Consider the following 26,755-nt stretch of genomic DNA (forward strand, 5'->3'; position numbering starts at 1 on the left):
GAAGCTAAAAATAAATTTGAGAAAGAATTATAAATAAACACCATATAACTTATACTCGTTGGCCAGTGCTGCCATTGAAACTATTCCCACCTCCTCAGCGGTTTATATACAATTATAAATACATTTATAATTGTATGTAAACCGCTGAGGAGGTGGGGATAGTTGAGAAAGAAATTTTGACAAAATTTAGCCAGAACACCGTAAGCTAGTGCTGAAATAAGATTTATAAGGGTTTGAATAGCATTGCAACTAATTACTTTTAGCATCTTCAAATGTTCAAATAAAACCATTTTTTAATAAACAACATTATCTTATTTTTGTCCCCCCAAAGAAAATCCTGACTACACCCTTGGAGTATACTACTCAAGATTTAAAGTTCCAGCTTCAGTCTCATTGTTTCCTAGCCACATCTCATATAGATGGCTGGATGGCTGAGGGTCAAGGTGGCAGCCTACTGCTCTGGGGACCCGGGATCAAATCCGGTCGGTTGAAAAACCTCCAGGAATTTTTCAGGGGTAGTCCATCCGGATATATCGAGCCCTGTCCTTCATCATTCACTTGGTCGCCCCATTGTGGGCCTGGCCAAACCCATAATAGGCTTGCTAAAAGAGGCCCTCTTAGTGTCCACAGGGCAGAAAAAGTTAAAAAAAAGAAAAAACAAGCTACACCTCGTGTATGTATATATATATATATATATGTGTGTGTGTGTGTGTGTGTGTGTGTGTGTGTGTATGTAGACACATATATACACTGTATTTGCCAAAGATATTTCTAGAAGTTATATGAGTTGACTTATTTTCTGTAGTCAAAAAAGACTGAAGAGGAGTGTTAATACAATCATCACAATTAAGTCATTAAAAAAAATTAAGCAAATTTTATAAAATGTAACTAATTAATAAATCTTAATAAAATTATAAAAAATTCTCACCAACAGCTGCAACAACAGGACATCTATCATAAATATATTTGGTACAAACGTCACGGATTGTTTTGGCATCAACAGCCTGTATGAAATAAAAAAATTATTAATTTATAAAACAATAATGCAAGGAAAAACAAAAAAAATCAACAATTTTATTTATTTATAATAGTTATATACAAGTTATATATATATTATAGATGTCATGAAAAATATTAGATGCATCACCTAATTAAAATTTACCAAACTTATCAAACAACCCACAGAAATACACATGATTTCAGAAAAATAAAACAGATCAATTTGATAAAAATAAGCAGCCTTTTGAGTTTAAAATAATAGCTTAACAAAAATTTGAATATACAGTAATACCCCGAACTTACGCGATAGGTGGGACCAAGTGATAACTGCGTAAGTCGAATTCAAGTAAGTCAGGGTATATTTTCGCATATAAATACATAAAAATTATTTTTAATTGGGGCTGGAGACTAAAGAAAACAATAATTTAGAAAAAAATGTTTAATAAAATCTTAGATAATACACATGTATAACAAATTATATTATTAAAATTGTAAACCGAAGTTATTTTGATGTAGAAGGCTTCATAAAATCTAACAAACTTGTCTGATGGATCAAAGATTTTTTTCTCCTGCAAAATTTCCTCGTATCATGCTAATACTTTTTTTATTTCCCCTTTTTTTAGAAGAAATGTGCTCTGCGTTAGAGTCTATATTTTCTAAAATTTGTAACCCCTTTTCATTTTTGTATCAAAGTTTTTAATAATGTTAACTTTACATTCCAAAGATAAAGTTTTTTTTTTCTTCTTGTTTGATGCAGAAGAATCAGTTCTACTTCGTTTGGATGACATAGTAGAGTCTCTCAAGTCTCTGTAGATATAACAAACACAGAAATAAATAACACAAAATAAATTGTAGCTATGCGTCGATTCCGCGCGACACGTCCGAACATGTAAGCTGAACAATAGTGTGGGGGGAGTGAGTAATCAAGAGTTGCGTGGCGCTCAAACAAAAGACGAATCGACGAGATTTAAAAATTGCGTAACTCCAGGTTTGCGCAAGTTGGGGTAGCGTAAGTCAAAGTATTACTGTATGTTGATGTGCTACAAAAGATAAAGAAAAGAAAATTTTAGACACATGAAAATACAGAAATGTTTTCTGCACTTTTGGTAGGTGAAAATATTAAGTGTAAACGAAATGTTACTATAAATAAAAATAGATAATTAAAATTATAAAATTCACTGTTTTCATTAAAAACATTAGCTACACTTTTCAAAACAGTTCATAAAAACATGATTCAGTTTTATTTATATATGAGATCTTATCATCTACTGCAAGAAAACAAACTGGAAATATTTTCAAGAAACTAAATCTATAACATTTGCCACTACATATACTACACTCTCGATGTTTGTGGACATCAGTGTTCAGGAATTTGAACATTCGTGATCAGAAATTTATGCATCAAAATTTCAATCTTTGTGAAAGGTTTCAACCTTTTGGGAAATGGGAGATTACATACTATTGTAAACCGAAATTGACACCTGAACAAACTGAATGTTTGAGCAATGCTAAAAGATCATTCATTCAATGCTAAAATCTCACTCACTCATATGGTGTCTGTCATGTTATGTTACTGTTTTGTTTTTGTTTGGTTTAAATAAAATAACTTTTGCTGTATAAGCCACTGTACAGTATGTTTATTTTATCATTCATTTTTCTAAAAACTTTTAAAAACAGCAGTAATACATAAAGTCTTGAAACAAATTACGAATTTAAAATTGAAAATGGAACTCAGAGAATCTGATGTTCATGGAGAATTACACAGTCCCAATTAATCACAAAGATCAGTGTATTTCTCTAAAGCTTTTCTTTAGTATAAAAAACTTCTTAAATACATACTGCAAGACTAATATTACATTATTCATAAAAACTCATTGATATAAAAAAAAGTCATTATTTTAAAATACACACTTTCAAAAAAATTTCAATTTACAATTTTCAGTTTTACTTTATTTTGTAATATAAAATTACATGTAAATAAAGTTTTAGACTATTATTTCATCAAAGAATTAATAGAAAACTTACCATCATCAAAAATGATTCCATTTAAAAACAATTATAAAAATAGCAAAATAATTTTTCTGGTTTTCCATTATATTTACATTCATTCAAAGAAGAAACCAATCATAAGGCAGATCTATTACATTTATATTATATTATATATTATTATATACTATAGTATATCATCATATCATATTAGAAATATAACATATGTGTTATATTTATTATATTTCTATTTATTTACTTAATTTTATAAAATAAGCATGAAATGTAAGAAGTCATATCCCAGAAGTAAAACAAATCCAAAATAAAAATAAAAGGCTGATAACAGAGAAGTGTAGTTCTATATATATTCTATATGTAAACTAGAAAAGGCCCAGGATATAGTATTGCAGAAGTAACAAGTTTGTTATCCATGAACTGTTAAAAGCAATCATGAACTGGAACACAAACTGATGGGACTGACCCTTCATATATTAAAAAAGCAACCACCATTTGCACATATAAGAAACAACAAAAATTAAAATGTTAAAAGAAAAACAAAACAATAGAATAATTTATACACCAATACTTTTATATAAAAGAGACTAAATTACAAAAAATATTTCAGATAAAGTAATTCCTAGAATATATTTGTAAACAATAATATTAAATTTCTTTAAAAAATATTATTATATTTTTAAGAAAGAAAAATCTTTTTTGAAGAAATTGAATTTTAAACAATATAAAGAGGCCGCACCATTGATATTACATATCTGTTACTTATAGAAAATAATATTAAAGTAAAAAAGGACCATTGGTATTATACAAACAGTTTTACATATGTAACTCTAATAGAAATATACATATGACATGTGACAGTATTATTACAATAAAATATTTTATAAACTAAAATTCAATAAAAATTTATGACACAGTGATAAAACTTGGAAAGAGTTTATTTCTTGCAACATTGCTGGTTCAAATGATATATACTGTTTCAATTTCCAAATATTTTAAAAAACCTGTATTTTTCTATTTATTTTTAACAGATACTGGAAATGAAAAAATAGCAGATAGTTTTGTAAAACTACAGTCAACTCCATATAAGTCAACACCCCAAGGGGAAGTGGAAATGTGTCGCGTTATCCGATGTGACGACTAAAGCGAAGTTGGAAAAAAAAAACCACAAAACTACAATTAGGAAAATACAGTAGTGCGTTATACAGTGGTATAGGCTTACAATACATTGTGTCCTCCATTTACAATTACTCTGTAGATGAAAAAATGAAAAATTCGTTTAGTGTTATTTGTTTTGAGCACTTAACTGTCTCAACTTTCTTTTTCAACTATCACGAACGCCTTTAAAACATCATGTTTGCAATTGTCAATTGTTGGCAAGTAATGTCTAAGGATTCTTAATGCCTCTGGCATGAGAAAATGCAAAATTGGATTCTGGTGTGATGTTGATGTAGATTTTATATTTTCTTTTTGTTTATCTGTTATTTTATACATAAAAATGCATAAAATGCTAAGGCATTTTTATTAATATGTATATATATATATATATATTAATTATATATTAATAAATAAATCGACTCCCCCTCCTGAAAAAAAAAAAAATAAATAATAATAAGTTTGCACCACACATGTGGAGTGAATTCATTTTTTTGGGAGGGGGTGACAACTTATCGGAGTGTAGGACAGCAAAAGTATGTTGACTTATCCAGTGGTGACAAGTGAAACGGTGTCGAGTAAACCAGAGTTTTTTAACATTAATGCCTGTGTAAGTCGGCCAGGACCACAGAAAAGTGACTACGTAACCGATGGTATCGAGTTATCCTGGTGTCGACTTATGCAGACTCGACTGTATTTGTAATCTTGAAAAACTGCTTGAATTAATATAAAAATCTTTAAATACCAAATCTAATTTTTTTAAACATCAATAAGTACCTTATTCGTAAATAGCAGTGTTACAATAATGATTTACAATTTAAATTGAAAAATTTATTTTATTTAGGATGAAAAAAATATTAAAGTTTCAGTTTTTAAGGAACTAGCTCTACTTCATATTCATTAAGTACTATTATATACTATAAAAAACAAGGTTTTGAATAAGTCCAAACTAAACCTGATACAATTTCAAATTAGAACTTATAAAATAAAACTTTAATAAAAATTACTGAATCCAATCAATCATTTTCAATAACAAATTTAAAAAACTTACTTCAATTCTTGCTTCCAATTCTGGTATTGGGATTCTCCTGCCATAACATAACATTTGTCTAAAAAAAAAAAAAAAAAAAAAAAATTGTAAGCGTTATACGTAATATATAAAGAAGAAAGTTTCTTAGTTTGTTTGTTCTTTATACATTGCAGCATAGTTTGAGCAACTGTAATGAAACTTTTCAGGAACCACTCTCTCATCCAGGAGATCAGTGACTATTTTTAATTGAATTAACTTCAATCCCCACTCACAACAAGCCCTCTTTCTACCTGACCAGTGGGGTAATGGCATTTGAATAAAAAAATTACTTAATACAAAGTTATTAATAAGTACAAAATATGTTTATAGAGGTTCATGAGAATGTCAAGTTTAATTATTTAGTCCATTTTCATAAAATTTGACTAGTTGGCCAATTACAATTTTGTATTTGGCTATAAATGGTACATTAGAGTTATTAGAAAAAAAAATCTGGCTATCTTGAACTATCTTCTCATGAAGGTAGAAGTCTAACTATTTTCTGTTGAAAAACATCAATTCCTGTATATCCAGCCAATAAAATTGTGCTAATCTATACCATTTGAGTATTACATTGCATAAAACATATACTTGAAAGTTTTAAAAGTTTCCTTATGATATTAATTCATTAAACGCATAATTTATTACAAATACAGTAAAACCTTGTAGATTTTGTTAATGCATGTGTTAAAAAATTGACAAACTAGTCAAACTTTTACTTATATAGATACTTATTATGTTTGTATAATTAAAATTATTTATGTTATGTATGAGAAATTTAATTTTACAGAAAAGTTTCTACATCTATTATTGTTTATGTACTCACTGTAGTTCTTAGGCCGCAACTCCACTAGCCGTAAAAGGGCCGTAAAACCCCTCGCTGTAAAAGCTTTTAATCACGTGACCATGATATTTTACGCCTGAGCAGGTCGTAAAACCAACGTAAAAGCGAGTTGAGCAGTGTTCAACTTTCGAAGGGAATACGACCGTAAACCGGTACCATCCACCAATCAGAAGTCAGTTGAATCTAGGTCATCGTGACACGCTGCGAAAATGGCGGAAAACGAGCTTTTGTGTACGTTCTCTCGTGGCTTCTCTAGAAGATCTGGAAAGATTTATCGAAAACATCCGAAAGTATTCATGTATCTACGACAAGAGGTATCCCGATTATAATAATGGATGCCTAAAACACGCGATATGAACGGTCAAAGGAAAATCCTTCAATTTAGAGAAGTATATAATAAAAAAGCTAAGCTTATAAATGCTGTATATTATCTTAATAATGTAATAATAAAAGTCAATATATGGAAGTAAAGATATTACTTTTACTATATTTGTAATTATAGTATAGAGAAAACTCGTAGAATATGATTATTGTCTTTATATCGATATATCACGTATACACCGTAATAGTACTGTCGCCGTAAAAAGCTTCGCTAGCCGGACCTCCACCGCAATCCGAGCGCAAACGCAAATAGGTCACGTGATTAAAAGCTTTTACGGCGAGAGGTTTTACGGCTGTTTTACGGCTAGTGGAGTCGCGGCCTTAGACTAATAAACAAGTATATGATCTAAATTGAAATTAACATTTTTTTTTTTTTTTTGAAAAATATATAATAGTTATATAATTTAAAGCGTAACTAAACAAATAAATAATGTTCTTAAAAAGAAAACTAAATTTAAATTTGACAAACTCAAAAAAAATTTCCTATTTGTTTGTCTTCAGATGATATATTGAGACACTTTCATTGTGGTATGAAGTTAAAAGTGGTGACTCTTGGATTTCAAAAGGAACCTTTTAATTTAATTATATATAAAAAGCATTTTAAAATTAACAGGGTGCTAATTTTCACATATGACATATGGACCAGAAAGTTTTGTTCATTAAATCAAAGTTTTACTGTAATTGTTATGCCTATTATTTAAAAATTTGATAACTCATTAAGAATTGCAATCTTTGTAATTAAGATTGAACAATATTCTGTTGCAATACTTATATGATCTGAGATATATTAAAGTCATCATATCTCATGGATCATATAAACTATCAAACCATCAAAAAATGTGACATACATATCTATTATGAAATTGGTTATTTCAAAATTTTTATATTTACAATGAAAGAATATGCTAATTAAATAAATAAAATTATTATATATTACAAAAGTAATAAGTAATAAATATCTTTCAGCTACAAAAATGTAGTATATTCCCCATTAAAACTAATAGTGATTTTCTTCATGTATTAAATATGGAAAAGTTGCCCAAAAATATTTTGAATAAGCATTTTATGAAAAAAAACCAAGTCATACAAATAATAATTAATCATTTTACAAAAAAAACTTAGATTATACCTTCCAATGTCTTCACATATAGGAGTTGAACCATCCAACTGAAGGAACATATTAGTTTTCAATAAATTTTTTGCTCTTACAACTTCTCCATCAGTAACACTTGTACATAATCTCATCCTAAATTAAAAGAATTAAGAAACATGTTTAACATAGTCTGAGTAAAAATATTATAATTTTAATTAGTTGGTGTTTAAATAATTATCAATGTTTAAAAGACAAGAAAATCTATTTTATAGCTTTTATAACAATAATGATAAATTTTCAATTTTAAATATTAAACAAATTTATTAAACATGCTGAATATAAAGAAAAGTTAGATTAAATAACTGGCCATTTTCTTTATATGTACCAATATATTTTTATTATATATCTATATACATTAAAAAATCCTACCTAACTCGCTCCTTTCTCAGTCACACTTTGAGCCATCTGTAAATATAGTCCAAAATATAACTGAGAAAGGAGAGAAATGCTTGGGAGTTGCTTGTAAATCTATTTTGTCAAATAATTTATGAAAATTTATAGTAAGCTAATATCAGTTAATACCGTGTTGTTCCTTTTAATAATAGGCATAATTCTGATTATTGTAAAAATTATATTAAGATTTGTGAGAACCTAGGCTAGTACTTTTGTAATTTTGAGGATCTTAATTTTCATTCATAAATTAAAAGGAAGAATTATTTTATTTTAACAAATTCAAGGGAGGAAATTTTCAAGATTTTCCCACCAATAACACTTCCTTTATGGGTGACACATTCTGATAAAAACTACTCAATGAAGGAAGTGTCATAAAAAAATAAATAAATCAAAGATTGGACTAACCACCATGCATGACCTTACCAAATATGGTCATCAGAATAGCAGGGGGAAATAACTCCAAACGAAAATAGAGAGGAAGGAAGGTCAAGAGAAAGTTTACCTGTTTTTGAAGTGTGTGCTCATCCCCCTCAGACTCCAGGACTCACCCTTTCCACCGGACCTTGGCCACTTTGAACTAACGAACAATCAATTGGAAAACCATTGTTGTGGATTTTACTCTTACAAACTTTAGAATTCAAGGCTCTTCACCAAGATTCATCATAACTAAGCAAGTGACTCTCCTTCCCCTCTCCAAGATGTCCAAGCCAGCCAGCAAATGTCAAACAAAGATCCAAGTATTTAGCAACCCACAAACACAATTGTAAAAACTCTCTCTTCTTTTGGCACGCATTAAGACACTCCTCTCTATTTTGATTTTCTTTGTATATTTTTTTATCTATTTGAAAAATAAATATTTGTTGTTTGCTGGTTAAATGCACAGTGGAATGTGGTATTTCTGACATGCTGTTTCTTGACTCCCTTCTCCTTCTCGAACCTGTTCCTTCCCTCATATGCAACTGCTCGCATGATAATTATTTGGAAGGTTCCTGTGCACCTAAAGTCAAGATGGTGTCAGTCCTGACTTGGGCATTGCTGATGTAATAGTCACAGATTGTTAGAGCTATATTTTATCTTTCCTGTCTAATAAAATTCTTAAATTTCATATTACTGTATAGAAGAAAGAGCTAGCTCAAATCCAAAGGAAACAGGGAAATAAGAAAATAAAATATTAGATTTATGACAAAGAGAAGCAAATCAAATACACCAAAAACTACAAATTATTTACTTTAACTGATCTGATTAGTTCCAACTAATCAGATCACCTGGAGCAAATTTCTAACTGATATGTGTTAACATGTTGGGAGTTATCAGTTATCTAGATTTGATTGGGTTTTACTATGTTATTCTTCAAAATCAATAAGCAAGTATTTGAATTTGTAAATTTCTGTACTTGTCTGATAATTTGAAGAATTCTAATATGTTTCAGAATCTTAATACATTCTATTACCTGAAGAAGACTAGTTAACAGTCAAAAACATTGATTATACACCTCTATTGCTGGAAGAGAGTTTAGATTGATACTGGTACATAAGTTCCAGCTTTAAGAATTTGTATTTTATACCTATATGTATTTATTACATCAAAAAACACACACCAGTGAATATTTCTTCCAATGTCCAGCCCAATCTACATTACTCTTTTAAAAAAGTCATTAAATCTTTGTTTGTTTAGTAGCACTTTTCCTTTTCTAACTGAACAATAAATTTTCAACAACAACAAACTAAACTTTCAATGATGTTTGCGCGGTCTCTCAGTGATGTCATGAGTTGCATAGTTTTAGTTTATTTACTAAAACTAAAACTTGATTCTAGTCTCTCAAATATAGTTTTAGTACTAAAACAAAAATTACAACTATACATATATAACTATTAGATTAAAACTCAGGAATTTTATAATGTTATTCATGAGCAAACAAACTCTATTGACTCAAACACACAAAATGTTTGGTAAAGTTCAGCACTGGTTCAGGCTTGGATGCACCACCAGCACCATTACACCCTTCTTTCCAGTTCACTGTCTGGCAGGTAGGACAAATAAAAGGTCATAACTACATAGAGTCCAAACTTGATAATCACTACACTGCATTCCAAAACATCAACCACTGTTACTACTATCAATGTGTACTAACATTGTTTATGCGGTATTGTTCTTTCTTAAAAATAATCAAGTCTGAGATTAACATTTTTCAGGATTAAAAATTCTGACCAACAGATGTGAATAAATGATAAATCAAGAAATGACTAATGCACATTTAATTACATAGTTTCAATGAAATCAGTTTAAAATATACCCACAACTATTATTTGAATAAAATGATATTTACAGACAGACAAAGTTTGATAAAACAAATAATACGGAAAAAAAAAATAGAAGAAACAGAAATGTACAAGTTTTTTGATAAAATAATCAAAATTACCTTAAGAAAAATTTTTTAAAATAGTAATTAGTCCAGCTATATTATACAAATCACAATGCTGAGAGATAAAGAAAGAATAGATAAAAAGCTGCAAATTTTAGAAATATGCCTTACCATTCATTCTGTACATTATAAACCATGTCATCAATCGTCAAACCTTCAGACACAAAATAAATACCCCTGCAATTTAAAACTATTTAAATAATGTTGAAAATCTTCAAAATATCAACATAATTATTTTTTGAACTAACTTATGTTATCTTTTGTCTTATAAAAAATTTTTGATATTATCTTATGTTACATGTATTTTAACAATTTATTATATATATAATTTAAAAAAAATTGAATTAAAAAACATTAAAAAGCAACATACCAAAGACCAGTATCCTTGTAACAAGTATTAAATGATTGAAAACTGTGACATAAGTTGTGAGTTGCTGTGTTTTGTGCAAGTTTACTTGAAACATTCTAAAAAATAACATATGTATAAATAATGTAATGTAAATAGCATAAAAATGTAAAATTATGTAATAAAAATATTTTAAATCAATAAATAACAATTACAATAATAAATTATTTGGTTAATTACTATATTAATCAAAATAAATAAATAATTTTGATTTAAAAAAAACAGTCAAACTTCCATATAAACTTCTATATTGCAACTGAGTTATTTATTTCATTATTGAAAATTAAGGTATTACAAGCAATGTTTGAGTTAGTGATGTAACGAATATTCAGTTACTACTTGGTATTCAGCCTATTCTTTGCTATTCAGCCGAATACCGAATATTTAAATCACCATTTGGCCGAATACCGAATACCTAACAACAGAAATAAGAAATAACAAAAACACAGTAAATTAATCATTTTGGTAACTTTTATTAATGCTGAACATTAAATTATTATTATTAAAGTTAATAAAAAATAGCATCTAACTCTAGTATTAAATTATTTCGTAATTAAATATTATTATAGCCTTTATCTAGCCTGATTTCTTATGGCATTGATGGCGTGTAGGTTAGAATGTATTGGGCATTAATGTAATTGTTTAGTTAATTATGATATATTCGTATTCGCGTATATTTTAATATTTTTTACGATATTTTAAAATGATTTGTAAATCATTTTATTGAAACTTGTCATATTTAATGAAAGAATTATTTACCTATTTCTAGATGATGAGTAACTAATACATAATTTATCTATATATATAAAAAATGAATGTATAGTATGTCTGTGTGTGTGTTCTGTGTGTGTGTGTTTGTCCTTCATGCACTATCACACCATTTATCCGATTGCCATAAAACTTCGGAAAGTTGTTTAATACACTCCCGCGAAGGTTTCTGGCACGTGAAAACCACCATTTCCCCCTTTCAAAAATATATTTATATATGGATTAAGGCTTTTATGTCCAACAGATGGCGCTAACTTCCGACGACCTAAGTTTGCTTTTCTGTGAGGCATTATGCTTTTCTGTGAGAATGGACTAAAGTAGATCATTTATCTATCTATCTATATAAATAAAATATAACGTTCGTTTGTTCCTACCAATTCCTTTAAAATTTTGACACAACGTTGCATTCGAATACACATGTGTTTTTATATAATATACATGTCGAAATTCCCCCCACTGGGGGGGAGGGACAGGATTAAGGCTTACTGTGAAGAACTCAGCTTCTATTTATACTATTTTAAACGCGTTTTTGATTGTGTTTTAATAGGGTACGTCAAAAGAATGTACTGTACACTAAGAAGGGATTTTTTGAAATTCCCCCCACGGGGGAGGTGTTACACATTTATAATAGATAAATTTTGAGCCACAACAACGCGTGGCTGGGTCAGCTAGTTTTATATATAAAGCAAAGAATTAGAATTTCTCATTATATACCAGGGGTGGGCAAGCAAGAGTTCAGTGGGAGCCGAAATGTAGGTTTTGCAAAATGCATGGGAGCCACAGTTTTGTACTGTCGTGGCAGATAGTATGGTAAGGTGCATGATTTTATTATATAATATAAATATAATATAAAACAAATATTGAATTTTTTTTAATAAACATATTTTTACAAAATTGTAAAAATAATAATAAAGAACAGAAATTAACACTTTCAGCAAGAGCCGCATGTAACTCAAAAAGAGCCGCACGTGGCTCTCGGAGCTGCATTTGCCCATGCCTGACAAAAGATAACATTTGAAATCATGTTAATTTTAAAAATATTGACAAAAACAATAGCAACAAAATATCACAAAACTTCCCAAATAGAAACCCCCCAATAGTATATTTGAACTGTTCCACAACTGGAGAGAAACTAGACCATATGTCCCCACTAAAGTATATCCTTAGGGTACTATTCAGTCTACAAATACGTAGTAAAAACAAAATTTTAGTGCTTAAAGAGTTAAAAAGGTCGATTGCAAATAAAATAACTTATAAGTTATAACTTACATCTAAATACCAACAACTGCAGAATCATATCGGGCTATTTACGGCTATTACATAAATTATAAACCAATTTGGCACTAGAGGTAGACGTTAGGCTCCATCTCATATTAACTTTAATAATTATAATTTAATTAATTAATTTAAATAATTTAGACCTACTGGAAGAAAAAATCATAATGACAGCAGGCCAATAGAGAGCAGGGTGCATGATCCTTGTCATAATGCGGTTTGCGCGCCAATTTTCGTACGTGTGTTAATCAAGCCGAATAGTTGGGTGAATATTCAGCCATTCAGCCACGCTCCTGGCCAAATATACTATTCGTTACATCACTAGTTTGAATCCTTTTTCCTCTTTAAATCCTTTTTAATTCCAATTCAGGTACCACAACCAGCAGGCAACTTGAAGTAATACTTTTAAAAGTAACAGACAAATACTATCAAAAAACATACACACAATTAATTGAGCTTATAAATGCAATTATATAACATGGATGTTGTTGAAGACTTTTAAATTAAAGATTTTAATGTTTGTAGACATCGTAGCCTACAAAAAAGGGTTGAGATCAAAATAATTTTTAATTGTGTGTAAGTTTTTTGATAGTATTTGTCTGTTACTTTTAGAAGTTTTACTTCAAGTCTCTTGCTGGTTGTGGTACCTGGATTGGAATTAAAAAAGATTTAAAGAAGAAAAAGGACTCAAAAATTGTTTGTATTATCTTAATTTTCAATAATAAAAATAAATAACTCAGTTATAATAGTCCTGGGCTAATATGTATAATTCTATATTGCAAATTTCTCTTTTTAACAAATTTTTCTATGGAACATTGAAAATGACTTTTTTACATTTAAAACTGTCTTTATTTCATAAAGTTTAATTTATATATGACACTTAAAAGCTGGGCGAATAAACAAAATTACTTTTTGTATTGATAAATGATAAAATTGGTTAAAACATTGACTTATTTCTGCAACTACTACCACTGAATGGCTATTATGAGTACAGTATCTATTTGTTTTGTACTCATAGCAAGATCAACATATCTTTATCTAAGGATAGTTTCAAATAATGATTTTTTTGATAAACTCAAAACTAAGAAATTGTTTCCATTAAAAAGAAAATATCTTGGATTAAATTTTTAATTATTTAAATGAAATTAGAATTGTTTGCTAGGCAAAATAATTTTTGTTAAAAACTTTACAAGAAAAAACATTACTATTTTATTATTGAATACTTATTATTTCAAATCATAACTTTTTTCTGAATTTTAATGAATATTATACCTTCAATTTGATTCTTTCATAAAAGTAAAACATAGTCATAACAAAACTAAGAAATGTGTATGCAAGTTCAAGGACATTTTTGTGAAGAATAAATTATTACAATATATCTTAGTTTTCTTTTCATTACCGGTACATTTTTCATTTAATAAATTTTCTATATAATCAATTATTGGTGTTTCTCAAGAAGCAATTTGCTATATGGAAGTTTAACTGTATGTTGTGTGTATATATATATATATATGTAAAACACAACACTTTATATGTTTGACACTTTGTATGTTAAAATATATTTTATATTTATAACAAATACTTACAGCACCACCTCCAAGTGATCTGTCCCACATGCCAATCAACTGTAAAAAAAATATTTAAATTATCAAATTTCTTATTTTAATTTTACAAATTATTTATGTATAAAAATTTATAAATATTAAATTATATGAGAGTTAATAAAGAATTTATATTTATAATAAATTATAGATCAAAAGAGAATATATTGATTATAAATTATCAGGGAAGAAGAATCCTTATCCAAACTTCTTGCAAACTATAAGAAGTCTAATTGTCTCTTGTTAACAAGTCTGTCCCTGATTGCAGGCAAAATCGGAGTCAGTAGATTTTTTACATAACTCCATAAACATTAGTTATTTATTTGTAACTGTGGTTACAAATAACTAATGTTTATCAGTCTCTAAGTGATTTCTCAATAGTTTGTGATAAGTCCTAGTAAGAGCCATTTATAGTATTCAGATAATAAATTAAGAATAGTTGGACAAGACGCATATCAATTCAAACAATGATTACTAATTGCTTCAAGAAACGGATTTTTTGCACCCAAACATGCCAGACACCATCGAAAACAAGTTGATGAAATAACTAAGATATAATACAGAAACTTTTATATAGCAACAAGTTTAGAAGATTTTTAAATATTGATAAAAATCAAAGAACATCTAAGCTGAAACTTTTCTAGGATAAGAAGACTAGACACACCTTAAACACTTTTCCAGCATCAAAATTTAATCAAAACAAACATTTTGATTAAATTTTGATGCTGAAAAAGTATGTAAGATGTGTCTAGTATCTTCTTATTGACAAAATATGCTTATCTGCAAAGCCTTATCTGATGATGATATTGTGATGGATATCAAAAAGATAGAACACATAAGGATGATTCAGAAGAGAGGAAGAAATTGAAATTCATTCACCCCTGACAAATGCTAAAGTAACCATGGCCACTGCAATGCTACAGCAATACCTAAAAAGTAAAGACAACATTGAAATGCATTCATTTATATATTTGCAGAAAGTTGATAATTTCTTGACAAGCATAAAATTATAAAGACAGAAAATTATAGAAGCAAAGATAACTATATCTTTTTAAGAAAGGTCGTTAAAGTAAGATTTATATTTCATTTAGAGTTCATTCACTAATCGTTCTGTACAAAGTGTTGTATGTTATCTAATAATTAAACTATTTTTACAACAATTTACTGTAATGACTTGCACTTTGTTTTGGCTTTTGCAATCTATCAGACTAACAATAACTGGAAGTTTCTAAGTTGAAAAATAATATATTCTACAGTTAACTTACTTTAGACTTTATTTGATTTTTTAGTAATTACCCCATTAACACTTGCATTTAAATTTAAGGTGCAATGATATATTAAGATAGATTTAGGTAGAAAGTTGACAAAAATATTTTTGGAAAAAGAATTTTATAAATTTGCAAAACTTGATTGTAAATATCATCATCATAACCTAAAAGGAATCATTTATTGCATTCTGAATGTAAATTCACTTATTCAATTTAATTACAAGTTTGAATACTATGTAATTTAAGGCATTTATTTAAAAAATTATTAATTTATGCTTTTAAATATTTTTTAAAAACTATAATTCTATATCATAATTTAAAATATAAAAGAAACTAAGTTATCTTCATTCTTCTGTCATGTCCAATCACTAAGAATAATAGTTTTTCTTTCTGACGATTGGACGTGATAGAAGAATGAAAATTTGTAAAAAGTAATTTATGTACCAATAATTTCTATATAATAAGTTTGAACTTGTTAATGTAGGTGCAAGTTATAAATATAACTTATAAACCCTTTGATGTTCTGACTTTGTTACACACTGCATAAAAATAATTAGTGTGTTAATTCAGAGACAATCAGAAATTATTTTGACAACGAAGAATTTGTTCTTGAGAGAGAATAAAATTTGTTTTTAACAGAAATTGAAGATACAGATATTAATTTGCCTGATATGACAGAACAAGCATATGCTTATGGTATGCTCGCTACACTTGTAACTTTTGATGTATTAATATCCGTAGATAAAGACAAAAATAATATGTGCATAATTCTAAATGTATATTTTGTATATTATACATTACTGAGTGAGACAGACGATTTTTCACATTATTTCATTACATAACAATGTTCCATTAGAGGAATTCTTTGGTATCCTCAAAAAAGTAGCTAAACTAGAAAAATTTTGAAGATATTGTTATGATGAGAACTAAAATAGCTGGTGATGACCAATTTCAAAAATAAAAAACTTATACAAACTCTTTTTAATTTTTAATAATAAATTTTGATAAAACTTTTGAGTCTACTGTATTAATTTTTGAAAAGTGTTAAAGCAAAGATTCAGTTAAGAAAACATTTTCATATGGCTTTGATATTTTTGAAGTTGTATATGTTAATATCAAATCCTATCTGAAATTAAAAAATGACAAAGATAGACTAAGATTTAAATATTATTATTATTTCATATATCTAAATACAAAAATTTTCATAGCAATTAACACTTATTAAAATTTATTTCACAACTATTCACTTTCATTTTAGAGTTTAATTTAATGAATTATTTTACAATTATAATCTTTTCTATCTGATAAATATTAATATTTTAAAAATATGTATGTATCTTATTTATTAATTTTTTGATGTTTATAAATTTAACTTATTGAAATAATTATTGTCATTACAGTAGATATAGAAATTATCCAACTCACTGTATTTGCAACCATTAGAGGAATATTATCAGGATTAGTCCATCCACATCCTTCCACAGCAATAGCAATATGAGCTAATGGCATAGCATCATCTCTAACTCGAACCTAAAATTTTCATTAATTTATATTTAAAATAATAACTTTATTAATTGTGATTACAATTATCATATAATATACTTTGTACTAAATTTAATAAATGTTTTATACTGTATATAAAGTTTTATTTTAACATTTAACACACAACATTAACAAAGCTTAATCAAATATTAATAATCTTACAAAACAAATATTATTCTAAAATTGTTGTTGTTTTGAATTAACATTAAAATCTACAATGTGAGAGAGACAAAATTTAAAATCAAATTTAAGAGATCTTCAGAGATCCAGATTAGAAAACACACGAACTGAGTTATTGTAATAATGTTAAATAAATACACAAACTGGATTCAGTTACGCTATCTATCTTGCTGAATTGCTCCAAACAATGTATAATTGAGGAAAGAATTTAATTCATATCAAACAGTAAAATTAAGATTTAGATCCACAGTTGGGAGTTATTAATTAATAAACTGAAGGAGTGAACATCAATTTGATCAGATAAATATATTTGTTAAAATGATATGATCTATCAGACTAATGCTAGTTCATGATTTATTGATACATAAACATTTATAAAAAACATACCATTTTGAAAAGCAAATAGAAAAATACAATTTTAAACAAATGTTCATAGTTCATATTTATTTCTGAAATTATAATATATATTTTGAAAATTAACTTTTATTAATGCTTATATATGTTTATTATTATTATTATTTTTTGAATTCTTCTGAAGATGAGTGATTACTGTTGTTCACTTTCAAGAAATAAATGAATCTCTTGAAAGTGAACAACAGTAATTACTAGAATTTCTTGCAGATAATCCATAGCAGGATTCCTTGCAAAATGTTGCTAGAATGTAACTAAACCTTTGTATGATCCACTACCACATAACCTGCACCACTGAAATGGCTGTTGAGGTCATGACACTGATATGCAGGTTAATAGGTATTGTCTTAACTCTTTAAGCTCTGAAAACTCACTCTCTCTCTCTCTTTCTAATGACTAAATTGTTTTCACCCCTCAGGCTATAAGGGGAACGAACATGTAGAGCAAAACTGGTCTAACAACTTTTCAATTGGCCAATTTCATTTTTAACAGATAAGGCCGATTTCGTGTTTAAAAAGTTAAACACTGACTTTGCTTTTGTTTACTTCATTTTATTTTAATTAACTACAGAGAATTAACAGTTCTTGTATATGTAATTACAAAGTGAGCAGAAATACATGGAATATTTGAGATAAAACCACTTAAACTGCATTAAATGTCAAAAATGCAAAATGGCTGTTAAACAATCAAATTTTTTTCTTTATTGTTTTGTTTCATTTCTGTTTTATTTATGAAGTATATTAATATAATTAATATACTATTATATACTATATATTATATTATAGTATATTAATATACTATAATATACTAATATTAATTACATTAATATATTAATATACTTCATAAATAACTATTATTGTATAACAATAATAGATGCTAAAATTTACTTGATAAAAATTAAAAATAGAAGAAACTTTAAATGTTGATAATATCCAATGACTGGTTTAAGAGTCAGTTTTCAAAAATTCCAATGGTTGATAGATTTTACAGTATGTTTTTGAATTTTTGCTAGGAGAAAGATCTTTTTAATTGATAAATATGTTGTGCTTCTATCTCACACATGCCAAAGTTTGCAATAGCAGATACATGTGCTTCATAAGCTGGAACTTAATTCCTTCATACTCCAGATTATTTAAATATTTAAACTGTATTTCCCAACTTAACAATATTCTTAGCAAAACAAACATACAATCGAAATACAAAAGTCATTAAAATCAATAATTGGTCATGCAATAACTATCTGATTGAGTAAAGGAACACAAAAGAACTTGATTGATTTTAGAATAACAATCTCAATTTAGGAGTATAGTTGTAAAGATTATAAAGTAAAATAGACAAATGAACACCTTGTTTCTCACAGAATTAATTGAAATATTATACATAATCTAAGACCCTGCATGTACATTTTTATTTATTTAGTTTTTAATTCTTTTCAAATAGGAGGGGTTAAACTCCTTCCATTTGAAAAGAATTAAAAAATAATAATACAAAAAATGCCCATAACTTATGTTAAAAAAGCAATTTTTTTTTTTTTGTAAATTAGAACACTTCATTACATTTCATATTTGAAACATTGATTCATCTTTAAAAATTCATGTGATTATATAACAAATTTTTATAGATGAATAACTATTTCTGAAAAATATATATCATGTTGTTGTAAAACATGATATATATGATACTTTTATACATATACTCACATCACTTCCAGTGAATCGACATGGGAGAGCTTCTGGAATTCCACTTTTGTATTCATTTGAAAGAGATCCCAAATACTTATTGGCATATTTCACTAATTCATCATGCTTGATTCCTAGTTATAAATTGGAATATATTAATAAAAACGTTTGTTAATAAAATTTATTAATATGTATTAAGATTTTATGACATATCAAATTTAATGATCATCATGTATATTTTAAATAGTCCAGAACACTAAAAATTTTTGCAAACAGGTATCTGCTTTTTTGTTACCCAGATACTAGAGATATTTCAAATATATATATATGTTACCGGCAAAACCCGATTTTACGCCAAACTAGTTTGGCGTAAGCGTGTCAGGCCAAACTAGTTTAGAATTATTATTCAAGTATATTAATGGTTAATTTAAGTTCATCATAAAACACAAATAAGTTCATTTTTAATTTTAGTTTGATTTTAAAAGTTATTTTTATTATTTCGTCTGAATTTTTGAGAATATTTTCGAAAGTTAATTACCTTTAAAAGTGTATGGCTTAATAAAAAAATACAAATTGATAAGTACTGATTAGCTTATTTTTATTTTATAGTTTTGTACAAGTGTTGTGTCATTTCTAATCGATATCGTTTTTGGTTAATGTTACCCTAGATATTGAAGGTGGCAGCTCGTCTCCGATTCCAGCAATCAGAAGACAGGGAACAGTGGGACGCACGTTCTAACCTAAGCTAACCTATTCTAATAATTTGGTTGCTAATAATCATGGTAATTTATTAGACTAGGTTAGGTAGGTTAGGTTAGGTTAGAACTCATCTCATGTCCCCACTGTTCCCTGTCTTCTGATTGCTGAAATCGGAGACAAGCCGCCCCCTTCGATATCTAGGGTAACATCAACCCCGTTTTTTATAATTAAGTAGACTATGTTGAATAAATATTGTTCATCTAATTGATTGCCTTTTAATTTTATTTTAACTATTAATATATTTAACCATTAATATACTTGAATAATAATTCTAAACTAGTTTGGCGTAAGCGTAAAACTAGTTTGGCGTAAAATCGGGTTTTGCGGGTAACATATATACAGTAGAGCATCAATTATCCGACTCAATTGGGGACTGGGGTTGGTCGGATAACTGAAAAAATGGATAACCGAAAAGTATGAAAAAATACATTATTAGTATAGTATATTAGTATATCCCTTGTAATTAGTATATTAGTATATTGCTATTAAAATACTTCGCTTTGAATTTTCATTGGTGTTAAGCCTAACAAAAGTTTTTTTAAAATAATAATTGTCGCTATTGTATCATTAAAAGTTATTTCTTTACTTTGCACAAAATAAATACAGTACTGTACTGTTTATTAAAAAATACAGTAAATACATTTATATATTCGGGTTACATATTTTACATAAAGTAGGCCTATACATTAGAAAAAGAAGTCCAAAATTTTCTTTTGCTTCACAGCTGACCCTCGTTTTTTTGCCGCTAAATCTCGCACACGTTTTAAAAACAGCAATTGGATAGCGTCGTTAAATAAAATTAAACCTCGTTTAAATAATGGCTTCCCTTTCATGGTTGAGTCAGTGTTGCCAGCTAAAACACGAAAAAATTTAACAAAAATAATATTAAAGTAGCCAAGACATAGCCAAATATTGTAGCACCACCTCACTAGGGGACATTTGAATTTGCTGACTAGAACGTGGTCGATTAACCGATGTGTCGGTTGATCAGTGGTCAGATAATCGATGCTCTACTGTATATATATATATATATATATATACCTGAATTATCCAGGTAACCAAAATACCCAAAGTCATGTAGTTTTCCCAACTAACTTCAAAAATTTGTATTGATTTATGTTTAAGATTTAAACAAAAATAGACTGTTGACAAAACCAATGTAAAATCAATTAATCATTATTATATAAAATTATTACAAATATTTAACTTCTTAACACACTGGGATGAATATAATATCAACTTTACTTAAACCAAATAACTGGAGCAAAAATGTTCTACTATTACAAACATTTTCGACACCCCTTCGGGCTCTTCTTCAGGCTTTTACATAAATCCGTTGCAAGCTGTTCATTCAATTTTCGAATTTCAATTTAGAAGGCATTTGATTTCTGATTCAAAACATGTACGTATTCGAAGATATTCAAATAACGGATATTAGTATAAGATTCGAAATGTGCACCAGTTTCAATTTAAACCATTATAAAACCAATATAAAATCAAATGCTATTGTCCATTAGGACTTGTCATGCAGTGAAAAGTGACATTTCTTCTTTAAAATTAATGCATGTGGACTTGCAACCCGCCTTAAATATTTCCATTGCCTCCAACACTTTGAGATGATCATGATGCGGGGTGGTGAAGATGATACGTGCTTTGTTAAAGTCATAAAATTTTTAACAAAAATATATATGTATTATATGAAACTTTTTAAAATTCAACTAAGCTACTTGTATAACAGATGTAAGATAAATAAATAATATCAGTCCAAAACAAGATCAGTTCACTGAAATTTTTTTTAATTGTTGGAGGTAACTTTGCATGCATTTCTTTATTTTTTTCTCACATGAATGTATAAAGTACATTAATTTTAATTTTTACATGTTTAAGTAAGATTTATTTATTATTATTTTGCATTATAAATTCATATTACTTTACTTGCAAAATGCAAGTATAACCAGCATTATTGAATTATTCTTTACTGAATTTTTAAATTATTTACAACTATTTAATTAATATATATATAAGGAATTATGTGTAAACGGCAACACACAAAGATAGTGATAAGAAACACTGGAGTTGGGCATTAGAAAGTGATAAGGAACAGACAGATATTATATTATGCTGTAATATCAATCACCATATTTAAATTTTAAAACATTTTGTGATTTTCAAAATGATAATTAGACAAAATAATGAATTTGAGAAACAATCTACAATATTTCTAATAATTAAATATCAATTTTTTAAAATTTTGAAATAGTTTCTTTTCAAAACCTTCTTAATTATCTTTTCTCCCTCAGTTTGAGAACAGGTGTTAATGGATTAAGTGCTTTCAGGGAAAAACTTTTGAATTAAAATAATGTGACTTCTGGAAGTTCATATACAGCAAATCAAGGCCTCCTGTCCCTAAAATTTCCATATCTGGTCTTGGATTTCATTTATCTAATTCCATTCTTGAAATTAAGAAAAGACAGACGAACGGATGACAATGGGAATTTATAGATCTACAATATTTTTCAAATTGCAGCATAACAAAGTCAAAATTTCTTTTATTACCTACATTGTATTTAAGTTATTTGTAATTTTTCTGCATTTTATGTTTATATAGATAATGTGTTATACCCTGCATTAAGTTCATACAGTACATTATTAGTATATATAAATTCAATAATTAAAACAATGGGATCGGTATACTTAAAAATTACTAAAAATAAAAATTATCTTTAGTTTTAAAACAAGTCAAAGTAGTTTTTTTTTACTATTAGTATATTTTGATTTATTTTTAAAAATAAAATAATAATTCTTAAAAAACAAACTATTTCTACAATACTTTGTATGGATTTCGTTCACTTTAGAATTGAGTCCTTCAAATATGCTGATCCCAGTAAAATTTAAGAAATGAAAACAACAAATTGTGTAAATAAATTATCTTTTACTCTAAAATGATTAATAGATTACATATTCAAATTAAAGTTTTGAACTGATTAAAAAAAAAAAAAAAAAAATCAGCATACCACCAGCTCCAGCTAATACAATTCTTGATCCTTTGTAATGATTATTTATATAATCCACTAAATCATCTCTTGAAATACTCCTGAAAATATTACATTTCAGAAATAGAACATACATAATTTCAACAAATTCATAATAATGTGTATTTAAAACTATTAACTCAAATTGGACAATAAAAATACTTCAATTTAACTTACAAGTAACTAAATAACCTACAAATATAAATTATTTGTATAGTCTGTAAGTTGAAAATAATCAAAATGTGACCAAAAACATTTCTTGAAATAAATAACTTTTTGGTTACTTTGAATAAAGTTGTTAATTCATTAAATATATATAATACCAAATTTCATAAAAAGTAATCAATTTTTAATTATTTCATTTTTGGCATGAATTTTGGTTATTCAATATCTCAATGCTACAAAAGTTCTTGATTTTATAATATTTTTATCCAAAATACATTTTCAAAAATTTATGATAAATTTTATTTTGAGACATGATAGCAAAATGTTTCATTATTTTTTATGCTTGAGTTTTTAAATTTAAACCTTAAAGTTAAAATTGAATCACTGGATACTTTATAATTTTATATAGCCAATATTGTCAATAATTAATATTTTATGTAAACCTGACACTTTTAATTAGTATTTCAAATTAATTTTTCTTACTTGATATTTTCTGTTGGGCCAAGAATAGTTCTTCCTAAAGGTGTACCTTGGTAAGCAACTGAATGCAGATGATCAAACACAACTTCCTGCAAATTTGTTTCTACTTCTTGCATTTCTCTCAAAATAACACCACGTTCTCGCTCAATTTCTGCTTCTCCAAATTTACTGTTTTGGATGATATCAGCTAATATTTCAACAGCTACACAAAAATTTGTTTAAAAGTTATAATTTTAAAATACAATTTTATTTAAAACATTTTTTTTTAATCAGAAAAATTCAATACTAATACTATTTAATAATAAAAATAATGTTCCTATTATAATAGTAAGATAATTATCCACTAAAATTAATTTAAACATTTGTTCAACCTATCTTAAAAATAAGTTTAATTATTAAATTATGCTTTGAAAAAGTTTTAAATTTTAGTACAATAATCCTAAGTTTAAAAACCTACACTGCTTCTTAAATCAGTCAAATATTTATTATATGAAAAAAACATTTTTGGCCTTTTTTGGTCCGTTTCAGTTAGAATTGTTGAAAATGAAACATATATCAAAATGTTATAGAATCAAATAGTGAAGTATTAGTCTGATATCCCAATCTATATTCTGTGACTAAGACAAATGCCTCAGATACAGTTCAGATAATGCTTTTTGCTGAACTTGAATTTGTTTGTTTTATTATTTTTTATTTATTTGTTTCATTTATTGAGTTTTTATTCTTATAAATTTTCAGATGTTAAATTGGAAATTCATAAATCATAAACATCCCTTCACTATTCAGCCAATACCTTGTATGCAGGATGAATCTAAAATGGTTATACAAAAAAATGTCCTATATTTTTATTGTATTGAAAGAAAGTTGTGTTGGAGTCATCTCTAATCTTTAAATTAATAGGTATTTATTTGAATTGGTTATTAAAAATAAGTTAGATTAAATATCTTTTTCAATACAACCATTGATCCCAGAATGTAGGCAACAATAAATGGAAATCAAAATTGTTTCTTATTCTTCCTTTGTTGTGTCGATTCTGGGAGTAATAAGGAATGAGTTTTGAAAAAAGTATTCATTTCCTTACTTTGAATGCTTACAAGTAACTACTACTTACTTGTAAATATTCTGAAAGTAGATCTGAAAGTAAAACAACTCTCACAATCCCCGGGAAGGATAAATCAACAACAAAAAAAAAAAAAAAAAAAAAAAAAAACTTTTTATATCCCAGTACAAACAGATTTCGACAAAACGAACGTTTTTGTCTAAATCTGTTCATACTGGGATATGAAAAAGGTTTTTTGTATGTAGATCTAAAAGTAACTAGTAGTTATCATTCATATATCACAAATATCTGCTAACTGAACTTTCTAGTTCAATATATTAGTTATGTAAATATTTTTATAATAATCATTTGTTTTTGTTAAGAAAAAAAACATTATTATTATTTTTAAATCTAAAATTTTTTCCCCTATTTAATAAAAACTAAAATATGCAATTATAAAATTTTTTAAAATAAAAACTTTAGCAACAACTGCATTATCAATTTAGAGAAATAGCAATTTTTTTAAATTTAATTTTGTAAAGTACAACGTTAAAATCTCATTTAAAAATTAAGTTATCACAAAATATTATTTTATTTCAAAACGTTAAATATAAATTAGGCTGAAAATGTTTGAGCATCTTTAAATAAATGTTTCTCAGCAGTCATAGTGTGATTAATGATTAATTAGTAGTTAAAAAAGACTACATATAAAATGCATTTAAAAATAATTTAAATGAGATTAATTAACTGAATGAAAAAAAATTTTAGAAAATATTTCTCTAATTTTTCTTATAAATTTTAAATCCAAAATTTAAAATAATCATACCTTTTTCTAAATCTTTTGATAGACATTTTGCAAAATATACTGTTTGTTCACGAGAAGTATATGCATTAAGATGAGCACCCATATTTTCTACTTCTAACTCAAGATCAACTTGTGATCTTTTAGCTGTACCCTTTAAAAGAGAAATGTCTATATTGTAAATTGACACACTATATATATATATATAATCTTTATTAAATTACCTTAAAAGCCATGTGTTCCAAAAAGTGAGCAACTCCATTATTTTTTTCAGTCTCATAACGACTTCCAGCATCAATCCATAAACCAACTGTGCATGTGGATGTACCAGAATCTTCTGTAGCTATTCGTAATCCATTGTCAAGTTTGGACACTGTTGTTTCTGGTATATTTAACAATGTCTGAGCATAAGTTGCATGTTGATACCTTTTTATCTAGTAAATATTAAATCATAATAAATGAAAAGAAAAAAATTTACATATAATATTTAGTAATATCCTATTTCTTAAAATAAAAATACCATAGCTCAATTAAAAAATAAATAATTCATTTACAAAAATTACTATATATATATATAAAACTACTAAAATATATTATATATAAATGTATATTAAAAAAGAATTGAGTTTTATAATCAATAATTTTTTGGAATTTTGAAGCTTTGACATTTACATAGAACCCATGAACAAAAGTATGGAATATTCTGTTATTGTTGTGGAAAAATTATTTTGATCCTAAAATAATCAAACTCACAAAAATATTATTGAACTTTTAACACAGTACAAATACAATAAAACCTCAAAAGTTGGAAATCTCTCTAAGCTGGACACCCTACTAACTTCAACACTTTTCCCTTACACTGGACAAAAGTATAGGCTTTATAACGTACAAAGGGTGTTCAAAAAGTATCGGACCTTTATTTTTCTGCGTAAAC

General features: G+C 27.1%; 1 protein-coding gene across 1 annotated transcript in view; it reads right to left on the minus strand.

Annotated features, from left to right (window-relative positions):
- Positions 1-26,755, minus strand: part of UQCR-C1 (Ubiquinol-cytochrome c reductase core protein 1) — a 35,767-nt gene that overhangs the window by 3,631 nt on the left and 5,381 nt on the right. The window contains exons 2-13 of the mRNA XM_067276816.1: positions 26,046-26,255; positions 25,846-25,975; positions 23,984-24,182; positions 23,318-23,397; positions 19,566-19,678; positions 17,158-17,262; positions 14,450-14,488; positions 10,785-10,879; positions 10,526-10,591; positions 7,576-7,692; positions 5,207-5,264; positions 929-1,004 (exon numbers count right to left, since the gene is read on the minus strand). Of these exons, the coding sequence (XP_067132917.1) occupies positions 929-1,004; positions 5,207-5,264; positions 7,576-7,692; positions 10,526-10,591; positions 10,785-10,879; positions 14,450-14,488; positions 17,158-17,262; positions 19,566-19,678; positions 23,318-23,397; positions 23,984-24,182; positions 25,846-25,975; positions 26,046-26,255 (1,288 nt within the window). The remainder of the gene's footprint in view (positions 1-928; positions 1,005-5,206; positions 5,265-7,575; positions 7,693-10,525; positions 10,592-10,784; positions 10,880-14,449; positions 14,489-17,157; positions 17,263-19,565; positions 19,679-23,317; positions 23,398-23,983; positions 24,183-25,845; positions 25,976-26,045; positions 26,256-26,755) is intronic.

Source organism: Centruroides vittatus, unplaced genomic scaffold (genome assembly GCF_030686945.1).
Source record: "Centruroides vittatus isolate TY-2023 unplaced genomic scaffold, ASM3068694v2 contig_1159, whole genome shotgun sequence".
NCBI lineage: Eukaryota > Metazoa > Arthropoda > Arachnida > Scorpiones > Buthidae > Centruroides > Centruroides vittatus.